Source organism: Astatotilapia calliptera, chromosome 4 (genome assembly GCF_964374335.1).
Source record: "Astatotilapia calliptera chromosome 4, fAstCal68.1, whole genome shotgun sequence".
NCBI classification, from domain to species: domain Eukaryota; kingdom Metazoa; phylum Chordata; class Actinopteri; order Cichliformes; family Cichlidae; genus Astatotilapia; species Astatotilapia calliptera.
This window is the reverse complement of record NC_137425.1, coordinates 15,835,564-15,859,331: the sequence shown is the minus strand read 5'-3', so window position 1 is coordinate 15,859,331 and position 23,768 is coordinate 15,835,564. Positions and strand designations below refer to the sequence as shown.

Sequence of the window (23,768 nt, the reverse complement as noted above, 5' to 3'; positions counted from 1 at the left end):
CATCCTGGTGTTATTTATCTCTCAGAAACAGTTCATAACTTCCCTTCAACTCATTCATGTCACCTAAAAGGTAAACCTGTTTCTCCATCACCTGTTCAGCTCTGATGATTCAGTAAGGACATTTCCTGGTTTCATCTTCATGTTTCCCTCTGACCACATATCCAAACCGACATCATGACCAGCAGCTTTACAGCTGTTGCTCCAGCCAACATCAGCTGATACTAGAAAGTAATATTAAATAAATTCTAACAACAGCTGATCAAGCTTAAACGTGCTGCTATTGTTTAACTCGACATCCGCTGGTTTTCTCTTTCTGGCGCAAAGTGGGCAAGCGCGAGAGACGGGACAGAAAAGACGATCAGCTGATCATTGATCGAGGGTGCATCCAACCTCCTCGGCTGTAATTGGTCCAGCCCAGAGTTTATCATGACACTTTGGCCAATCCATGAACTTTCATTGTTTATACCGTTACAGAACAAAACAAAACAAACAAACAAAAAAACCATCTGCCCATCAAAAAACGAAAAATCACCGCCTACTGGGCAAATGCCCGGTATGCCCAATGGCCAGTCCAGCTATGGTCAGAAACAAAGTAAAACCTGATCTGCCGATCAGGGAATGAGAAAAGCAGGAAGGGCTGACGAGAGTGGCTGGATGTTTGTCAAATGTAGAAACTGTCTTGGTTCATTGTTGTCTGTATGTCAAAGTTCAAATGAGTTAAAGGGGTCAAGTAAAGAAAGAAAAACAAAAAAAACTTTGCAAAAATGAATAATAATAAATTAAATAAAAATAACAAAGAAGAAAAAGTTACATCACTTACAACAGCAACAATGAGTTTGGTGACAAACAGAGGTGCTGTTTCAACTTATTCAGATTATTCTCATGTACTATTTCATCAGAAACACACATTGTTGACAAAGCAGAACAACAGGATCTGACTATCCTTCTTCCTTCTTCTTCTGACAATAAGAGAAGTAAAAAAACAACAACAACAAAATGCAGGGAGGCACACACTGGAACAGGGTGAAAAGAAAAATCTAGCAAAAAGTAAAAGTCCAAAAACAAAACTGAGACTCGGTTTTGCAAAAGGTGTAGTTGACTGTTTGGCAAAAGGCACGTGAAAGCAGATCTCTACATATAACACAACGCTAAACCTAGACAGAGTAAAGTGGGTGTGCAGGGAAAAGCAGAGCTCAGAAAACAAAAAAGGGGCTGGGGGAGATGAAGAAGTGGTGTTGATGCATGACTATCCTTCTTCCAGAGCTGTTTAGATAGATAGGCATAGTCAAAAGATGCTTATATTTAATTCTGTGACGATTAAACACATAAAATATGTAATAAAATAGCCTTGTCCAGATAACAGAAAAATAACTGCTATGGAAAGTCACACGTAAAGCAAGGTCAGGAAGCCTGCTGGAGGCAAAAAGTGTCATGTTCTTAATGAAAGAGTACGACAATAAGACTCACTTTCAGTTTCTGATAAAAAGGAAATGAAACTGAACTAAAGATTAAATCCTGCCATCTTTCCATTTACAGGTTTTCATACACAAATCTCCCTAATGCAAAACTTCCCAAAACCTAAATGCATTCACCAAATTGTTTCTGGTTTTCTTTATTACCAGTGTTGGGGAGTAACGGAATACATGTACCGACGTTACGTATTTTAAATGTTATACCTCTGAAAAGAGTCGTTTATTGCAATGAAAGTGAACATAAATATTTCACATTCTGTACTGCTCAATGTCACAGAGTGGAAGGAAAAGATAAATAATAAACCAAAATAATAAAGCGCTAACTATATATATATATATATATATATATATATATATATATATATATATATATATATATATATATATATATATCTGAGCACGTTCCCTCACAAAATGGATGATGATAGCCACCTTTCTAGCTCCTGTCGTTTGCTTAACGGCCATTATATAGTACAAAACTGAGGCTTAAAATTACTTTGTCTGTCTACTAAAAAAACTATAATAAAATGCTTCAAGTTTGTTAGGATAAATTGAAATATTTAACCAGACAGTGCTGCTTTACAGATTTGACATTTGTGACCAACTTTAATGCATATAAAATCAGAGACACTGATATTAAATTCAGATTAAAAATTCAAACTGCTCACCTTTTGTTGAAAGTAATGCTGGAAAAGGCTGCTGAGGGAGATGTGAAGTAAGCAGTGGGACACAAACAGGACACATTAATTATTATTATTTAAGTCATCCTTTGCTTTGCTCCTGCTAAATAGCTTTAATAAAATATCCTGCATTCAGAAAGTCTAAAGTAAAGAGCACAGAAAAAGTGGTTGTATGAATGGGCGTGAATGAGGCAAGTTGTCTAAACCCCAATTTAAGATGGGCAGCAACACCTCAACTGAACATAATGTCACTGGACACAGAATAAAAAATATTTCTGACAAAATACTTAAAGACTTTTGCACTTTAAGAACGGAAGGAGAGGAGAGTACTTTTTCTCAGACTTAAGCTGAGTTTGATAGAAAAGTTCTAACGGTCTTAAGTTCTCCGTTCTAAGACCTCCACCCATTTTGTGGATGAAAAAGTTATTTTAGCCACAGAACATCTGATATGATTTTCTTGGCTGTGCGGACCAATCAGTTTCAGTTTATACTGTTTATTCTTGTGCTCTGTGTACAGCTGGGTTTGCTAGTTCACAGACTTTATAGAGCGCATTAGATCATGACAAGAAGGAATGCAATGTACATTTTATCTCTTACACCCTAAACCTCCCCACCCCCAACTTCCTGGCACAACCCACAGCTCTGGAGAATGTACAAAATGTTTACATTGGACTGCAGAACAATGTTGCAGCACTTTTAGTAAAAGATTTTATGTTTCACAGTTAACATATCACAGCAGTATCAATATCTGTACCCATCAGGGACACATTTCAATACTTCACCTTCAAATCTCTTCAGCCACTTACTTAGGCCCAATTTGTTCGCACAAAATTATCCATATGCAAGAAACTAAAACTAAAAGATAAACTGTAATATTTAATTTTAAAAGTACTGCTTGAAAATGAGGCCTTTGTAATCAACTGCTCCTTAAATGCATTGGCTCTGATTCTATATTCAGATAAACTTTTATTCAATTCAGATTAAAAGTTTAAACTACTTACCTTTGGTTTAAAGTAATGCAGAAAAGACAGTTGACAATAAGAGAAGTAAATAAAAAAAATGCAGGGAGGCACACACTGGAACAGGGTGAAAAGAAAAATCTAGCAAAAAGTAAAAGTCCAAAAACAAACTGGGACTCGGTTTTGCAAAAGGTGTAGTTGACTGTTTGGCAAAAGGCAAGTGAAAGTGGATCTCTACATATAACACAACGCTAAACCTAGACAGAGTAAAGTGGGTGTGCAGGGAAAAGCAGAGCTGAGAAAACAAAAAAGGGGGTGGGGGAGATGAAGAAGTGGTGTTGATGCATGACTATCCTTCTTCCAGAGCTGTTTAGATAGATAGGCATAGTCAAAAGATGCTTATATTTAACTCTGTGACAATTAAACACATAAAATATGTAATAAAATAGCCTTGTCCAGATAACAGAAAAATAACTGCTATGGAAAGTCACACGTAAAGCAAGGTCAGGAAGCCTGCTGGAGGCAAAAAGTGTCATGTTCTTAATGAAAGAGTACGACAATAAGACTCACTTTCAGTTTCTGATAAAAAGGAAATGAAACTGAACTAAAGATTAAATCCTGCCATCTTTCCATTTACAGGTTTTCATACACAAATCTCCCTAATGCAAAACTTCCCAAAACCTAAATGCATTCACCAAATTGTTTCTGGTTTTCTTTATTACCAGTGTTGGGGAGTAACAGAATACATGTACCGACGTTACGTATTTTAAATGTTATACCTCTGAAAACAGTCGTTTATTGCAATGAAAGTGAACATAAATATTTCACATTCTGTACTGCTCAATGTCACAGAGTGGAAGGAAAAGATAAATAATAAACCAAAATAATAAAGCGCTAACTATATATATATATATATATATATATATATATATATATATATATATTGTCATGGTCCTGGGCCATGTTGGCCCAGTGTTCTTAGTTTCCTCGTATGTTTATGTTTTATTCCATGCTTCCCCTGCCCATTATGTCTAAGTTCTCCCCGTGCTCTCTCTTCCCCCTGTGTGCCCTCTATGTATTTATGAGCCCTCGTCCCCTTTCGTGTTTATTCCATGTCTCCCCTGCCTGTTACGTTGGTGTTCTACTCGTGCTCTCTCTCCTCCTGTACTTCCTGTTTCACCTCTCCCGTCAGTGTTCAGTTCACCCCGCCCTGTCTCGTCATGATTATCAGTGTCACCTGTGTTCCCCGTGTGTTCCCACTCCCCTCGTTAACCCTCTGTGTATTTCTGTCTGCGTCTCCCTCTGTTCAGTGTGACGTCGTCCCTCTTGCTGTGTGGATCTCCCTGTGTGTCTCTCTGTGAGTTCTTAGTTTATGGTTTCCCAGTTTGGTTTAGTTTATATGTCTGTTCTGCCAGCGAATAAAGCTGAGTTTTGAGTTCATTCCCTCGTGCCTGTGAGTCCTGCATTTTGGGTCCTACTCCTGCCTGCCGCACAGCGCTCCGTGACAGTACGACGTCACCAGACATGGACCCAGCAGGCTCCTCCCGGGAAAGCGATTTGGCCCGCATCTTCAGCCTGTGGGAGCGAGTTTCCCACGCCTCGGACATTAAAGCAATGTCCATTGGGATAAACGCCATCGAGGCAATTCTCAAGGGGAATCCCCATCTTCACGAGCTCTCAGGATTTTCGGGCCTACTGTCCAATCTGCAGAAAGCCAAGGAGACAGTACAAGTTCGCGAGCTCGTCATACCGCAACAGCGACCGCCACAATCAGGAAACGTTTCCACGCTGCTGCCACTGGACTCCTCTCCATCCACCCTCCACTCTGACTGTCACTCACCCGCTGCTTTTCTCGCAGCAATGTGGTCGGAGGATGAGGAGCCGGCCGTGATCTCTCCGTCGTTGCCGGTTTCCTCCATCACCGCACCTCCGGCTTCCCGAAGAAAACGGCATTCACGCCGCCGACGCGCCACCCCACAGCCGGACATTCGGCCTTCTAATTCACCTTCTGTGCTGCCAGAAGCTCAGTTAGCTCCCTCGCCGCCACCCGCAGCTCAGTTAGCTCCCTCGCCGCCACCCGCAGCTCCGTTAGCTCCCTCGCCGCCACCCGCAGCTCAGTTAGCTCCCTCGCCGCCACCCGCAGCTCAGTTAGCTCCCTCGCCGCCACCCGCAGCTCAGTTAGCTCCCTCGCCGCCACCCGCAGCTCAGTTAGCTCCCTCGCCGCCACCCGCAGCTCAGTCTCCAGTGTCCCCAGTGCAGTCTCCGGTGTCCCCAGTGCAGCCTCCTTTAGCACAGTCACCCACTCAACCACCAGCACCACAACCGTCACTACCTCTAGTTCATTCCCCTGTGAAGTCATTAACTCCACCCTCACCACCACCGTTACTACAGACATCAGTTCAGTCCCCTGTGCAGTCATTTACTTCTCCACCGTTAGCAGCTCAGGTCCCCGTGTGTCCAGCAGCTCAGGTCCCCGTGTGTCCAGCAGCTCAGGTCCCCGTGTGTCCAGCAGCTCAGCTCGCACCTGAACCTTTGGCCCAGTTCCCCGTAGCAGTGCGGTTTTCTAGCCAGCTTAACATTGAGCCCGGGGTCCCAATCCTCTCTGGCTCAACTTCAGCTCCTGCTGGAAGCTCGGATGAGCTCATCCAGGACTCCGCGGCTCCCACGCCGCCATCTACCTCGTCCGCTGGGGGTTCCAGTGAGCCCGGCCAGCACCTCCCTGTCTCCGCTGGAGGGTCCGAGAGGCCCGTTCAGCCTCCTGTCTCCGCTGGAGGGTCCGAGAGGCCCGTTCAGCCTCCTGTCTCCGCTGGAGGGTCCGAGGGGCCCGTTCAGCCTCCTGTCTCCGCTGGAGGGTCCGAGGGGCCCGTTCAGCCTCCTGTCTCCGCTGGAGGGTCCGAGGGGCCCGTTCAGCCTCCTGTCTCCGCTGGAGGGTCCGAGGGGCCCGTTCAGCCTCCTGTCTCCGCTGGAGGGTCCGAGGGGCCCGTTCAGCCTCCTGTCTCCGCTGGAGGGTCCGAGGGGCCCGTTCAGCCTCACGCCGCATCAGCTGGAGGGCCCGAGGAGCCTGTCCAGCCGCCATCTGCGACCGCCTCGTCATCACCTGGCCCGGCTACATCCGCCTGTGCTTCTGCTACGCCTGGCCCGGCCTCAGCCTCTGCAACCTCGCCTGGCCCGGCCTCAGCCTCTGCAACCTCGCCTGGCCCGGCCTCAGCCTCTGCAACCTCGCCTGGCCCGGCCTCAGCCTCTGCAACCTCGCCTGGCCCGGCCTCCGAGTCTTCGTCTGCCGCAGCCTCCTCTTCAGAGCCTTCGTCTGCCGCAGCCTCCTCTTCAGAGCCTTCGTCTGCCGCAGCCTCCTCTTCAGAGCCTTCGTCTGCCGCAGCCTCCTCTTCAGAGCCTTCGTCTGCCGCAGCCTCCTCTTCAGAGCCTTCGTCTGCCGCAGCCTCCTCTTCAGAGCCTTGTCTGGTCCAGCATCCTCATCAGCTGCCTCGTCTGGTCCAGCATCCTCATCAGCTGCCTCGTCTGGTCCAGCATCCTCATCAGCTGCCTCGTCTGGTCCAGCATCCTCATCAGCTGCCTCGTCTGGTCCAGCATCCTCATCAGCTGCCTCGTCTGGCCCTGCGCCCACCGGGCCATGGCCGGCACGCCTGGGACTGGAGGGCCGCCGCTGCCTTCCGCGCGGCCGGCCCCCTGAACTGCGCCGTCATCGCCTGAGTGGCCGCCGTCGCCTTCCGCACGGCCGGCCCCCGGACCGCCTTCGCCTGAGTGGCCGCCGTCGCCTTCCGCACGGCCGGCCCCCGGACCGCCTTCGCCTGAGTGGCCGCCGTCGCCTTCCGCACGGTCGGCCCCCGGACCAGCGCTGTCATCGTCGCCGCCGCCTCCCGCGCGGTCGGCCTCCTGAACTGCTCCGTCGTCTCCTTCACCGCCGCCGTTGCCTTGCGCACGGCCGGCCTCCTGAACTGTTTCCGCGTCGCCGCCGTTGCCTTGCGCACGGCCGGCCTCCTGAACTGTTTCCGCGTCGCCGCCGTTGCCTTGCGCACGGTCGGCCTCCTGAACTGTTTCCGCGTCTCCGCCGTTGCCTTCCGCACGGTCGGCCCCCTGAACTGCTCTGTGTTTGGGTTGTTTTCTTGGGCTCCGGTGTTTGCTGTGCTCTTCTTTTGTTTTCTGTTCCGAGCCCTCCGTCCTGGGCCCCCGCCGCCCGCCCTGGGTTGTTTTCTGTTTGGTTTTGTTTTTCTGTGTTTGGGCTGTCTGGAGCCAGCCCTTGAGGGGGGGGTACTGTCATGGTCCTGGGCCATGTTGGCCCAGTGTTCTTAGTTTCCTCGTATGTTTATGTTTTATTCCATGCTTCCCCTGCCCATTATGTCTAAGTTCTCCCCGTGCTCTCTCTTCCCCCTGTGTGCCCTCTATGTATTTATGAGCCCTCGTCCCCTTTCGTGTTTATTCCATGTCTCCCCTGCCTGTTACGTTGGTGTTCTACTCGTGCTCTCTCTCCTCCTGTACTTCCTGTTTCACCTCTCCCGTCAGTGTTCAGTTCACCCCGCCCTGTCTCGTCATGATTATCAGTGTCACCTGTGTTCCCCGTGTGTTCCCACTCCCCTCGTTAACCCTCTGTGTATTTCTGTCTGCGTCTCCCTCTGTTCAGTGTGACGTCGTCCCTCTTGCTGTGTGGATCTCCCTGTGTGTCTCTCTGTGAGTTCTTAGTTTATGGTTTCCCAGTTTGGTTTAGTTTATATGTCTGTTCTGCCAGCGAATAAAGCTGAGTTTTGAGTTCATTCCCTCGTGCCTGTGAGTCCTGCATTTTGGGTCCTACTCCTGCCTGCCGCACAGCGCTCCGTGACATATATATATATCTGAGCACGTTCCCTCACAAAATGGATGATGATAGCCACCTTTCTAGCTCCTGTCGTTTGCTTAACGGCCATTATATAGTACAAAACTGAGGCTTAAAATTACTTTGTCTGTCTACTAAAAAAAACTATAATAAAATGCTTCAAGTTTGTTAGGATAAATTGAAATATTTAACCAGACAGTGCTGCTTTACAGATTTGACATTTGTGACCAACTTTAATGCATATAAAATCAGAGACACTGATATTAAATTCAGATTAAAAATTCAAACTGCTCACCTTTTGTTGAAAGTAATGCTGGAAAAGGCTGCTGAGGGAGATGTGAAATAAGCAGTGGGACACAAACTGTCACGGACCCGGCTCTGGAGGACTCGGGGGTCCGTGAGCAGGATGGATTATTATTATTATTATTATTATTATTATTATTGTTATTATTATTAGTGTTGTTGTTGTTATTTGGGGATGTGTGTTTTTCTGCACTATGCTGTGTTCGGTGTTCCACTCATATGTAGAGGCAGGGTGTGTACATGTGTGGCTGGAGGATGGAGAACAGCCACATGCAGGCCTGATGGGTGTGGCCCTGCAGGAGGACTGGCCACACCTGAAGTTCCTGCCACACACCTGTTGGTGATCAGGGCTCGTCGGGGGAGCTACTTAGGAGAGTGTTGGAGCTCCCACCGGCATGGGATCATTAAGCTAAGACTCCAAGTGGAACGAGGGACTAGAAGGGCAGCATGCACAGGGTGTGCAGAAACACAACTGCCGGGAGCACGAGCACGGACGTCGGAGGGGAACACACACATGGGAGTCTAGGGAGCAAAGGGGATTTATTGTGCATCTGTTACCTTCACTGTAAATAAAGTGCACTGTTTGCATCGCAGAACTATGCGTTTTGGGTCCTCATTCCCCCATATCCGCACGGTCTGCCAGCCAGACCATGACACAAACAGGACACATTAATTATTATTATTTAAGTCATCCTTTGCTTTGCTCCTGCTAAATAGCTTTAATAAAATATCCTGCATTCAGAAAGTCTAAAGTAAAGAGCACAGAAAAAGTGGTTGTATGAATGGGCGTAAATGGGTGAATGGGGCAAGTTGTCTAAACCCCAATTTAAGATGGGCAGCAACACCTCAACTGAACATACTGTCACTGGAAACAGAATAAAAAATTTTCTGACAAAATACTTAAAGACTTTTGCACTTTAAGAACGGAAGGAGAGGAGAGTACTTTTTCTCAGACTTAAGCTGAGTTTGATAGAAAAATATTTACAGTTTAAAAACCAAATATAAACAGTTCAGCTAATATGACACTTTTGGTTCAATCCTTTTTTCTTCCGTTCTAACACCTCCACCCATTTTGTGGATGAAAAAGTTATTTTTGATCTGATGATTTTCTTGGCTGTGCGGACCAATCAGTTTCAGTTTATACTGTTTATTCTTGTGCTGTGTGCAGCTGGGTTTGCTAGTTCACAGACTTTATAGAGCGCATTAGATCATGACAAGAAGGAATGCAATGTACATTTTATCTCTTACACCCTAAACCTCCCCACCCCCAACTTCCTGGCACAACCCACGGCTCTGGAGAATGTACAAAATGTTTACATTGGACTGCAGAACAATGTTGCAGCACTTTTAGTAAAAGATTTTATGTTTCACAGTTAACATATCACAGCAGTATCAATATCTGTACCCATCAGGGACACATTTCAATACTTCACCTTCAAATCTCTTCAGCCACTTACTTAGGCCCAATTTTTTCACACAAAATTATCCATATGCAAGAAACTAAAACTAAAAGATAAACTGTAATATTTAATTTTAAAAGTACTGCTTGAAAATGAGGCCTTTGTAATCAACTGCTCCTTAAATGCATTGGCTCTGATCCTATATTCAGATAAACTTTTATTCAATTCAGATTAAAAGTTGAAACTACTCACAACGCTAAACCTAGACAGACTAAAGTGTGTGTGCAGGGAAAAGCAGAGCTGAGAAAACAAAAAAGGGGGTGGGGGAGATGAAGAAGTGGTGTTGATGCATGTAGAAAGCGGTTTTGTTTGGTGACAAACAAATCGAATGGATTAAAGTTTACAGATTATTACAGATTAAAAACAAAAGACAAGAAATAAGAACACTGTCTTATATACGTATATAGCCAAAATAGTGATAAAATCGCACAATTATGTCCCGTTTTCTAAGCTTCATTCCGTACTAACAAACAGAGGCGTCATAAGGATGAGAAAAGTGATAACATGAGCGCTAGAAAAATAGTAAACCGTCAATTACTTTTAGTTTTAAAAAATATTATTAACCTATTAGAATAAAGGCATGTTTGTTTCATAAGGTACGTGTTGGGGGCGTTACAGGAGTCAATTTCGTTTTGTTCTGGCAGCAAATAATGAAATCGAGTCAGCGTCTAATGCCACCCCCCCTCCTTATTTCATGATTTGGTTCGGTCCAGTGCGCCAGAGCACTAACGGATCCGGTGTTTCATAAGAGTGAGAGAGAGAGAGAGAGAGAGAGAGCGATGGAAATAATAAGAAGATAGCGAAGTCCATATGAATGAAACTGCTCGACATTCCTGGTATTTGTAATGTGTTGTATTGTTTATTGTTTGGTTTTCCAAAACAAAAGGAAAACCAGACAATAATGATTATTTAAAAAAAGGGGAAAAAAGTGAAGGAAACGGCTTCCAGGGCCTAATCCGTGGATCGGCTTCCTCCGAGGCGTGGGCGTCTATCAGCAGAGATTGTACCTTCACCTATCAGCAGAGATTGTCCCTTAATCTGTAACACAGTCAAATATATTCTCAAGTAACATTCAAGCATGCCATTCAGCGTGTTAGTACGAGCTCGGGAGCAGCTTGGGAGAACAAGAAAACAGAGACTGCTTCAGGTTGTCTTCCCAAATCGACTCAACTTTATTCTCAAGTACAACAGTTTATATAGAGGGAAAAATTCATGAGTCAGCAGATTCTCAGTTTAAACCAGTACAGACCAAGATAAGGGAGCGTCTTCCTGCCCTTGGGTGAAGAAGCACCCTTTGTATAGTTTATCAGTTCAGCTACAATTATGATTATCTCAGCGACATATTTTCAAGGGACGAAATAAAGAGTTCTTTCATTAGTGAATTCTGAAACAAACCATCTGGCCTTCAACAGGCGTCTCCTAAGAGATTTAGAAACTAATGTAGCTGAGGGAGTGATCTCTGTGGTATTTCAACCTTGTACCAGCCTGTGATTCTCACACATCAATTCTTGGGTCAAAGAGAAAAATAACTAAAACAAAGGGGCCTTATTGAATGACAGAGTTTTCCTGTATAATGTCACTATAAAACAATATCCAGTAAATGCTCCCATGGTACTAAAATACCTAACAAAAAGCATAGCATAAGCATAAGCTTTTTTAATCCCACCCTCTTTCCACTAGTTGGTGTCGTGCAAAATTTAACAATAACCTGCAACACACCCAGTGAGCTTGATTTGAAGTGGGTTTAATAAACACATTGCAATGTGGAGAGAGCATCCCAGTGAAACACCAGGACCATCTCTGAATTGTGGCCACCGCCCTTACATCTTATATACAGACACACAGACAAAGAACATTCCACAAACTCGTACACGTTGGTATAGCCCCCCCTCTCACGGGGGACTATACCTTCTCTCTCACGGAGAGAATTATGACCTTGTTTTCTGCTTGCCCATCACCTAAAGATTTACATCCCTGATAAGCAGAAGGAGTCTCACTATCTGTTTAACGTCTCCCATTACAACGGCCTCACTGTGTTAACTTTCCACATGCATGTAAACTAGTGACAGGAGTGCTCTTACTATAGTAAAGTGAGAAAGTGATATTACTATAACTGATGTACTATGATTAAATATGTGATTAATATATGAGAAAAGAAATCTGCCACCACATTGGTTACTAGCAGTCAGCACTTTTTCTTCCTGTTGATCGATCATAAATTCTTCCTTACAATTTGTTACATGTCTTTGCTTTTATAACCCCAGTAACGCATGTAAAATCTAAAAAATACAAAGCAATGATAGGAACAAAGCATGATGATAACAACAACAACAAACTTTATTTATAGAGCACATTTAAAAACCAGCGGTATACCAAAGTGCTTAACATAAGAGACAGAGAAGTAACACGAGTATTATAAGGCTTTAGCAAAGTATCAAATATACTCACAGGTCAATGCCACTAATACACAGGGGTAACGTACAGTTTTGTATAGACCTATTCCACTAACACAGAGTAAAATGGGTTTAAATGAAATTGTGACTAAAAAGCACATGTGTAACAAAATAATGATAATATTTCTTTATAAAACATGACAAACCATCAAATCAGGCAACTCTGCCAACATGGTGTTTTTTTGCCTCTTCAAACATGTGCTTCTTTGAGTGCACATGGAATTCAGTAGTCTCCCTCATGTTGTCCAGCACACCTTCTCCACTAAATACAGCAACATCTACATTAACACATAAAGCTCCAATCAGATTTCTCTTTGTGAATAATGATAAATGTGGCACACCCAAAATACATGGCCAGTTTTGTGTTAATCATTTAATGTAATTTATTTAATTTGTTTATTTGTGATTTTCTGTGACTATGAATATTCACAATGACTTTGGAAACATGACCAATTTATGCAGTATATTATTTTGTCACATGGACTGTACAGAAGGACAGAAAAATGGAGCAACACCTCAGGTGGAACTATTATGTCAAGGCAGGTGCACCCCAGTTGCTTTAGGGGGATGGACGTCCACCCACTATTCAGATGTATTTGCAAGTTAGTACTTTGTAAAAAAAATACTACCACTATGTATGTGTATATATATATGTGTGTGTGTGTGTGTGTGTGTGTGTGTATGTATGTATGTATACATCTCACTTACACCCTGAGCTGTTTCCTGTTGTTTTCGTTATAAGGCCAATGATCATGAGTTTCACATCCTGAGCACATCCTGTACCATATGCAGTTACAAGCAGAAAACTTCTTTTAATACCCTATGATTTGCACATTTATTAACTTCTGGATTACTATGTATGTATTATATTACTATGTACTATATATATATATATATATGTGTATATATATATATATATATATATATATATATATATATATTGCAATCAAATTCTGAATATATACATGTAGAATGATCTTCTGAATGTATGGAATGAAACTTGATGTCAAGGAGGCGCTTGCGCCATCTAGTGTTTTCCTTGTTTGTACCTGTGAGGAATGGCACTATGAGCCAGTCCGCACGGAATCTTGTGGCTCAAATTCTAAGTAATGAGGAGCTAATTAACAACCTGGCAAATGCATGTTCTGGACAACCTAATATTTGTACTAGTATGCCGCACCGTACTACTTATGAAGAAATTTATTCACTTTTTCATCGTGGAAGACCAAATGCAGTGAACCTCCCCGGGCAGATAATCTCTGGTTATCCAGCTAACGTTATGGAGAAGGTGCCTTCCACATCACAGCAGTCCCCCACAACGGGTCCCATCTACAATCTTAGACCTTTCACTCGAAAAGGCCCAAGGCAGAAGAGGTAAGAACAGAACTAAATGCACTGAACTGACTAGTGGAAGGTTAGTAATTGCCCGTAGGTTTCAACTGCTCAACGATGCTAAGTAAACAATAATATCACAAAAAAACAAAACAAAAAAATTGTGCGATAGACTGACATCATGTGGATGTGGAGACTAAACTGTGCACAAGTCATTGGTGCACAACAGTTAATTTGTTTAATTGTAGAAACAAGCAATTTCTATAATACTTCACGTCCTGTAAGCTTAATCTGCAAACATTGTGTAAAAGCAAAGCACATCATTCAGTTGTTACAATACATATTTTTTCGGCAGTATATAATTTAATTAAACTTTTTTAAAGCAACAAAAGGACTCCGTGAATTCAAGAACTTTTTTTTATGTGATTGTTAAGTTTCTCCACCCACCCATCCCACTCCATCATCTATCCACCCATTCATCCATCCATTCTCTTTCACTTATCCAATTCAGGATTCCAAGAGCCTATCCTAGCTACCATGGGGCTAGAGGGTGTTTATTAATGCAAATTGGACATGTGTACAGCATGGTGTAATTTTTTTAAATCAAATATACTTCATTGATCGGAGGAGTGTGAGTATATTACATGCAGAAATGTTTACTTTGCCTTTATCCTCTATTAGGTTTCCAGCACAGCTAAACAGGTCACATTCTTTCACCAAAGAAGTGATTCTCTTGCAGGACCATCTAACTTCACATGTGCCAAGGCGTAACAAAAAAACTTGGCTTTTTGAAAATGGAAATTTAAAATCTGCACTGGAGTTTAGCTGTGACTGTGACTAATTATTAATGCAGGCAATAAGGACTGCCTTTCAGCCAGTTGTTGTAGGATGCAGGCAAGCTTTAGATCCTTTTTGATAAAAAGATTTTTTTTGTTACTTAGATTATTATACTATTAAAGGTCAACTTTGGGTATTTCCAAAAAGGCTCTGGGAGCACTGGTCGGATGACTGGATTGATATCTTTTAGAAACCTTTTAATGTACTGTATTGTATTGTAGTCTGTTAGCCTTAACAAAAATTTCAAATACATTATGTTTTTTTCCTACCCCAGACTACAGATTTGCCAGCATGCCACACCAAACTTGTTGAGCCATCACTCACTTCCAAACAGACTTTGAATGGAGACCTTGTGAAAAAACTGTTTCATCAGAAGTCAATTTATGTCAGACCTGACAAGGTCATCTTATGTGAGGACAATGAATCAGTAAGTAATCCTGAGCATTTCAGCAAATTTATGAATGTTCATAAAATGAGAGTGAAAAAGGCAAAGACGGATTTTAAACTCCCTTAAACATGGTCACTTGTGTTATGTTTTAATACATAATACATAAACATAATACGAATATTTACTATGCCATTTTGTTGTCAGTATAATCAAATGTATTATCTGTTTTAATTTACAGACATATTCTGATGGAGAGAGTAAGATAAGATAAGATAACCTTTATTAGTCCCACACGTGGGAAATTTGTTTTGTCACAGCAGGAAGTGGACAGTGCAAAAGTTATGAAGCAAAAATTAATAAGAATAAATACAGTACACAACTGTACAGAATAGAATAAAATACTATATACAGTAGAATAAAATAGAATAAAATATACAATAAGATAAAAATAGAATACAAATGCTATATACAACTGAGTAAAAATACAACGATGCCAGAAAAGATTATTGCACTTAGTGTTATTGCACATGTGTGGATGTGTGTGTTTGATCAGTTAAAGTCTTTGTTGTAGAGTCTGACAGCAGTGGGGAGGAAAGACCTGCGAAATCTCTGCGAGTAGCCATACAAGCAGGCAGGATTTCACAGAAACTTTAAATTCTGACAAATGTGGTAAATATTCCTATCTAAAAGTCGCTCCAAGTAAAGTGTTTTGTACATGTTTATATCCTTTAATCTTTTGAGCTATATTGTGCAAAAGTCATGAGCCACTCCTTCTTTCTTTGTTTTTTGCTGTAAAAATAGGAAATAAGCGCAGTGATTTACTGAAGTCTACAAAATGATGTCTACAAACAGACATGGAAGCGCAGTATATTAGAGTAGAACAAAACTATGATATGAGCAACTTTAGTCTTCAACACAGCTTGAACTCTCTTAACCAAGCTTTCTGGATGGCGATGTCTTCTTTTTATTGAATTTCTTTAAGCATGGTTCAGGAATAGTTCTCAAGGCTTTTTGTTCTGTTCTCTGTCAAGATGATCCCACACAACTTTAATAATGCTGAGGCCAATCTATGTATTGTGATAATGTAATTATGTCAACATCATTAGTATGTAATTTAATAACTAAATAATTTACAAAACATTCTGGCTTTGCAGTAAATATCTTTGCCTGTTTGAGGAAGAATACCTGTCAGATGACCCCGAGCTCCAAGAAGCCATTTCAAGGTCTTTAGCCTCAAGTGCAAGTGAAAGGTCAGTACAACACAAACTTTTACTTGTCATGTTGAAAGGTCAACATATTACCGTTATTTGATGTTTGTTGCAGAAAACGAGTCACCTACTGTCTAGTTTTGGATCAGTTTGAATAAGCAAACTACAAACTGCAACCTGTGATTTCTGTTGTCATTTGAAGATTACCAAGGCTATCAGATTACTTATATTTTACTTGATATATGTTTTGGTTTATTTTTACTTTTTTGAATGGTGGTTGGTTGTCAGTGTTGGATCTTGTTTTTTTTTCTTGTTGTTCTTGTATTTATGTAGTGTATTTATATTATTTATAAATACTAGTGTATTTATGACAAGATAAAAGTTTAAACTTTTTTTCCATTATCACAAACATTCTTGATTTGTATCTTTTTTGTTAAATATCAATTACAGTCTTAAGGATGGTACCTCATTATTCTGTTGGTGGGTTATTGCCATTTAGACAAGTATGTATGTATATATCTCACTTACACCCTGAGCTGTTTCCTGTTGTTCTCGCTATAAGGCCCATGATCATGAGTTTCACATCCTGAGCACATCCTGTACCAAATTTACCATATGCTGTTACAAGCAAAAAACTTATTTTAATACCCTATGATTTGCACATTTATTAACTTCTGGATTACTATGACACTTACTGAAATACTCCTACATAATATCTATCTATCTATCTATCTATCTATCTATCTATCTATCTATCTATCTATCTATCTATCTATCTATATGTAATGCCGTTTAGGAAAATATTATATATATATTGCAATCAAATTCTGAATATATACATGTAGAATGATCTTCTGAATGTATGGAATGAAACTTGATGTCAAGGAGGCGCTTGCGCCATCTAGTGTTTTCCTTGTTTGTACCTATGAGGAATGGCACTATGAGCCAGTCCGCACGGAATCTTGTGGCTCAAATTCTAAGTAATGAGGAGCTAATTACCAACCTGGCAAATGCATGTTCTGGACAACCTAATATTTGTACTAGTATGCTGCATCGTACTACTTATGAAGAAATTTATTCACTTTTTCATCGTGGAAGACCAAATGCAGTGAACCTCTCCGGTCAACTGGAAATTAAGTTGGTTTAGTGTCTGTTACTTACTCATCTTAGGCATTGTGTCTTTGGTTAAGTGTCAAGTCTTTGTGAAAATCATATTTAAATTTAGTTTAATATTTTGAGCAGAACGAAAGTACCCCTGAATACATGAAAAGTAAAAGCTGTGATCTTAAGGATGGTACCTCATTATTCTGTTGGTGGGTTAGACAAGTATATTTCTTTACCGATTGTGTAGGTGTGTGTGTGTGTGTGTGTGTGTGTGTGTGTGTGTGTGTGTGTGTGTGTGTGTGTGTGTGTGTGTGTGTTTTAATCAGGTCAGTTGTCTCAGTGTTTGAGTCCTCTTGTATAGAGATTAAATTCTGATTGCCTTGTGTTATGTTCCCCATGCCACATCCTTGCGGTGAACAATGCTGCATCATACTTTACCTCCCCATATCAGATTACTTTTCTGAAATTTCACTCTTTTTCTCATGCTTCTCAAATAGCAGTTTATCTGTACTGCCGCACGTGGGATATATTCAGTCGAAATTGAAATTTCGTATCATGTGTGATGTCACCCTTCATTTTCAAAAACATTGTAAGGAAGGAGCAAACACATCAGGAGTCTGAAAGTGTGATTGAGCCCTCACATGGTCATAGATCCACTTTTTGGGGTTCTTTTTTAGATTTCCTGTGAAAGTCTGAAATGGTTCATATTTCCATTCCATTCCCTCCCCCCACCCTCTCTCTCTCTCTCTCTCTCTGTTTCATTCCCTGAATCTTTCTTTGTGTGTCAGTCTGTGTGCAGGTGGCAGCAGGACAGCTTCAGTGCAGACAGACGTTCCACGCTCCCTGCAGAATCATAGCCCATCAATCATGTTAACATGTTAACTAGTGGGATTTATTTTATTCACCAGAAAACAGTGAGGATCCCATTACAGAGACTGGCCTAAGGGCAGAATGTGTATGTGTGTGTATGTGTGTAAATGTCTGAGTTGGGGGGAGACCCTCTGGGGAAGACCCCTTTCTCTTCTAGTGCAACATCCAATCTCTCTCAGTGGCACAGTGTGAGAAATAACGATATGTAACGAAGATGTAATGAACAAAAGTCAGTTGTTTTGCTTTGTTTTATTTTTTAAAAAGTCACTGAGTTGTTGTCAAAATTGCAATCTACTGCAGCGGATTTCCAGTATGTCAGGTTCGATTCACCTAAAAAAAGCAAACTTATATTCAAATCACTGGTTCCTTGTTATCGAGAGAAGTTAGAGTGTTAGCAGCAACTTACATGTGCGAATTGGAGGCCTGCTCAGATGCGACCAGAGATTTACACTCCACTGCTCACTTTCAGAGTGTAAATAGGATTAGCAAATAATACCAGGTGTTCAAGTTACCACACCTGACAGCATATGACAGGTTTCATTTTGCCTGAATCGCAGAGGCATGTATTACAGTCTGGCTGGGATGCATACACTGACTGTGTTTTTGCTTGAATTTGTTCTCTGTACCATGCTCTCCTGAGTTTTAAATGCACTTTAGAACAGCACACAGCAACACTACATATGAGCGGGCGTAGGGAGGTTTGAGGTCTTCACTCACCCCGGTTCTGTTAGCCGTCAGGGCTGGGAAGCTGGGAGGAGGTGCTGGCCGTCAGACTGAGGTCTGGGATGCGGGGCCTCCCTGGTACTGCAGATAAGGAGGTGGTCCGCTTGCCTCCACCCCAGAGAGAAGGGTTACATCTCCTGGGTCTAGGTGCGGCTTGCCCCTCTGAGGGTGGGGGTACCTGGACCTGGGATATAGAGTATGTTTGGGGAGTGCGACTGTCTGTGCAGTGTCTATTTGTGTCTGTCTACACGTTGGGTGAGTGCCGAGTATTTGGTTGTGCATATGGGGTGGGAATGCACGTCTGTGTCCGCGTGTGCCTGTTCGTCTGTGTCTATATGTCAGGTTGGGTCTTAGACTCAACCTCTCTGGGTACATCTCAGGCCCTCTAAAGTACGGAGGCCTATCTCCCCTCACCACACTCCCTGCCGGTGGCTGATGCCCTCAGACGTTGGTGTGTTGGTGGTCCTTGTCGTCTGGGGCTGGGCGCTCATGTATGTACCGGCTCACTCCTGGTGGCCGATTGGCGGGGCCGAGCGCCTGTGGCCCGGCTGGGCTCCTTCCGGGGGGTGGGATGCCCTCAGACCTCTGGCCTCTGGGCCTGAAGCTCGGTCCTCTCTGGCACAGCTGGCTGCTGGCAGAGCCCGCGGGCACACCACTGCAACCCCCTCTGGCCTCTGCTCCGTAGCTGCGGGGTGACCTCTCATTTGGGGCTCTACTCAGCTCTTCCCAGGAGGGTGGCACGGTTCCCCCCCCCTTTGGTGGTCCTCCTCGGGTCCTTGTTGATAGGTTTGTAGCTTGAACCCATCCGCTGGAACGTTGAAGACAATATAATTACACTGCAAAGCAAGACACAAGTAGGCAAAGTTCTTCATGTTACTCGTGCACGGGAGAAAACCGGACAGAGCGCCGTTCCTTCGCTTGACCCCAGTTGCTCTCGTCCGTTCTCCCGTACCACTGTTCTTTTATTGAGGTTACATGAATATGCATAGGTTCATTAACATATGACGTCTACATACACACAAAGAGTACCGTGTGTGTGTGTGTGTGTGTGTGTGTGGGTGTGTGTGTGTGTGTGTGTGTGTGTGTGTGTGGGTGTGTGTGTGTGTGTGTGTGTGTTACTGCTGATCAAAGGGTCCTATACGCACAAAGGCACACAACAAACATCCTTGGTCAGGAAGAGAGTAGACCCCCCCTCATCCTAGATAACACCGTGAGGAAGTCCAGCAGTTCATTTATAAACAAAAGCACTTAGACTAGAACAGACGCAACTACGTTAATCCTACCGTAAAACAATAAGACAAGGCACGAACTCTCGTGCCCTCAGTGTGCTCTCTAATACACACAAAGTTTGCAGACTATTAAGTATGATCAAACCTCTACCAATCTAAAACTAATTATAAACTCTAAGCATATATAAGTAAATATTTCTAAGCATAAATGACAATCAAAAATACAAACTCTAACACTTGTACTCTGGGGCCTCTGGATATCTGGGGCCTGGATCTCCTCCATGCCTGCTTCATACCCTGGTGGACGGGGCTATGGCTCCCCACACTCCCTAGCAGATCGTTACATGGAGAAACCTTTGGAATAGAAGCATGCTGATCCACACAGGTATGCACACAGGTGTACACGGGTGTTCACAGATGCGGACTACACCTTTCTTGGCTGCTGCCTCAAAGCACATTGTGCGCTGTCTATCTTGCGTGCTGCACAATATCGTTTATTATTTAGTATCTACTGTTATCTACTTCTAGCTAGTTTATTGTGATGGTGCTGTTTTTATTTATTATGTTGCTCTTTGTTGTTTGCTTTCTCTTCTGTTTTTTTTCTCCATACAGGTGACCCAGGTGTTTTGTTTGTTTTTCTTTTTTCTTTTTTTCTTTTTTTTTCTTTCTTCCCCCCCTTCTCACCGTCTCTTCTCCCCTTTGGTTTTTATTTCTCTCCCTCTCTTTCTTTCATTCTTTCTCCCTGTCCTATCCCCCAGTCATGTCTGTCCCGTTTGTAGCAACTGAAAATAAAATAAATTCATAATTATAATAAAGGTCAATCAAATGGACCAATATGGCAAGGCCATGATGATCCACTTGGTAAAGTGGATCATCTTGGCCTTAAGACAACAATTCTGATGGCTAAAGATCCAAACGGGACACAAAAAAAAGAAAAAAAAAAGAAAAAAAAGAATTTGTTCTCTGTGCATGTTCACGGGTGATGGGCAACGTAGGTATAAGTATGCAGTAAAGGTGATGCTGATATAAGAATGAGCAGAATGTCAAAGATATGCCCATAAAAGTTTGTATTTTAAATGTCCTTTCTTCTTCTTTCAGTCTTCTGACACATCAAATTTGATGGAAAATCACCATTAACCGTAAGTGACATTTTTCAGATGAAAAGTAACAAATGTGAAAGGATTTAATTAATTAATTTCACTCTAGGTCCAGCTCTTGGGATCAATTTCTCGATTTCTTGGGATCAATTTCTCGATTTGATCATCAAGATGATACATACTTTCCTCATCAGTTCAGTAGGAATAAAGATTATTCATAAAATTAGTTCAGAAATACTTTTTTAAAGGAGTTCTGCATTGGTGTATGAATTAAATGCATGTTAATTCTCTTTGTTTTAAGCAAGGTGTTAACAGTTTACTCTTGCTTACACATTTTGTGTATTAAGTATAAAATCCAAAAGTGATATTTTACTCTCTAAACATGGACAACATTTAGGCTGACCATGTTATAGTACGGAACAACATTTTAAGCTCTATTAGTAGCTCTTATGTTTCATAGTTAGCGTTACATAAGTATATATATATGTACCCACAATAAATGAAACATGTTAAACAAAACAAATGTAACAATTCACCTTCAAATGTCTCTGTTTTTTCACTTAGTTTCCATTCAGTCAGTTTTCTTTGCACAAAATCACCCATGACCAAAAATCGAAACTGAAAGATAAATTGTAATTTCCATTAAACCATTCCTCCTTTATATACTAGACCTTTCAACTCCCTAAACTGATCAGTAGAGCAGTTACATATATGGAAAGATTCATCAGAACAAAAAAATTTTGTGTGTGCTCATCTGCTTTTAAAGTTAATGCGAAAATGGTCAGTTATGGAGGATGAAGTTAGCAGGCAAAAGGAGAAGTCCAACAATAAGCAGGATTACAAAGAATAATAAGATTCAGATTAAACAGAAAATAAAAAGACAGACGTGAATGAGTCTGATGACGAGTTGATGAGAGGGACTGGATGTTTGTTAAATGTAGAAACTGTCTCGGTTCATTGTTGTCTGTATGTCAATTAGTTAAAGGGGTTAAGTAGAAAAAGAAAGGAAAACAAAAAACGTTTTAAAATAAATAATAATATATTAAATAATAATAATAAATAAGAAAAAGTAAAATCACTTACAACAACTTCTGCTAGTATATGTATTTTGCACTATGTAAGAGTGGTCCCCTCACATCACTGACACAGGTCACATGGTGACGTATTCTGGGTTTTTTTTCTACAGTCTCATTTATTTAGTGTCTTAGTATAATATTTACATTTTGAACACAACAATCAAACTCCAAACACTCCAGTTCATTTCTGAAGTACTGTGTTTTTACTCAGGTAATTCTATTAATAATTTTTTTTTTTTTTAGCAACTTGAGTTTAGATGTGTGGAGTTAGATATGTTACAGAAAGTGTTGAAAGTAATGCACATACCAGAGAGTGATGCAAAGTGCACCCCGAGAAGTTTTTTTTTTTTTTAAAGTATAATAAACAGGTTTCTTATTTGCATAGGGAAAAAGCTGTAGATATCCTGGAGTAGGTACAAGTAATTTGCACGCTAGTTTGACTAGCCACACCCAATTCTTCTCAAAACAAATGACCTCTTGTACAACCATCACAGCCACCATTTATCTTGCATGCAAATGAATTATTATGTGTGCAAATGATTTGTACTTGTCCTATTCTGGGATATCAACAGCGGCTCTTTGTTCATGCAAATAAGAAACGTGTTTATCCCAAAAATACTAATAATTTCTTTCACTTTGCTGATATGTGTATTTCTTTTAACAACATGTTAAAACGACCAAGGTTGTAAAAAAAAAAAAAAGTGTTTTCATCTTAAACCTAAAATAAATACAAATACTTTTATTGAGGTTTCAAGGTTTTCATGGACCATGTGAAGGTCATTTTTGGAAAGTTATTCTTGTTGCAGAATGTGAATGCTACCTGACAAAAATAAATGTTGGAGAAATGGAGGCTGAATAATGGACAGCAGAATACTAACATCATAAAATCAAAGGAAAGCTCACCACTCGGATGATTTCCAAGTTTCCATCATTTCTGATGGAGGCTTTAACATGTGAAGATGGGTGCCTATTTGTGAAATCTACATATTAGTCTTTCATGGAGTTCTCTGCATTACACCAAAGACACATACATCAACTAAAAGTGAGTGCAAATATTCTGGTACAAATCCAAACACAATGTCAAACAAAGGAAGTCTGGAAAGCAAGGACACTCCTTTTATTCCATCCTTCACGACCTAAAACTTCTCCACCTGCATAAGATTTTTTTTATTTTATTTTTATTTAACTGTTATTTAACCAAGATCCCATTGAGATTAAAAACCTCTTTTTCAAGGGAGACCTTGCCAAGTAGGCATGGGTATCGTTTAGGTTTTATCCGATACCGGTGCCAAATCGGTACTTTTGAAACTGTGCCGGTGCTCAAACGGTGCTCAAACCGGTGCTTAAAGAATGGAGAACACAAAATTGGTCCAAAAACATATTTGCATGGGCAAACAGCTTCTTTGATTCCCTGAAATATAAAGTACAAATGATTTGGGAACATGTCCTCCATCTCCTTTTCCCAACCACATTAAAGCCAATGTCCTGTTCCACCCACTGCACACAAAGCAAACAACCCCATGCAAACAAAACACACCATATTTACTCAGAAGAAAAATTAAGCTTGAACCATTTGCTGAACACAGGCCATCTGAAAAGCCAGAAAACTAAAAGCAAAATAAACAATCTGACCACTAATGAGCTTTAATAATTGATAAATCGCCAAGAGACCTTATATAAATCCTCGCTGTGAAGGAGATATTATTACAAATAATTAGCAAATAATACCAGGTGTTCAAGTTACCACACCTG

General features: G+C 41.6%; 2 protein-coding genes across 5 annotated transcripts in view; one reads left to right on the top strand and one right to left on the bottom strand.

Annotated features, from left to right (window-relative positions):
• LOC113020774 (nuclear GTPase SLIP-GC-like) overlaps positions 1-2,596 on the bottom strand; it is a 45,080-nt gene extending 42,484 nt beyond the window's left edge. Inside the window, exon 1 of one of the 3 annotated variants that reach the window (XR_013908510.1) lies at positions 2,141-2,596. Coding sequence is in view for 2 of the 3 variants with exons in the window: in XM_080300253.1 (XP_080156379.1) it covers positions 2,141-2,216 (76 nt within the window). In the remaining variant the exon portion in view is untranslated. The remainder of the gene's footprint in view (positions 1-2,140) is intronic. The other 2 variants (XM_080300253.1, XM_080300254.1) reach the window with 2 other exon arrangements.
• ccp110 (centriolar coiled-coil protein 110) overlaps positions 1-23,768 on the top strand; it is a 664,638-nt gene that overhangs the window by 126,237 nt on the left and 514,633 nt on the right. The window lies entirely within an intron of this gene.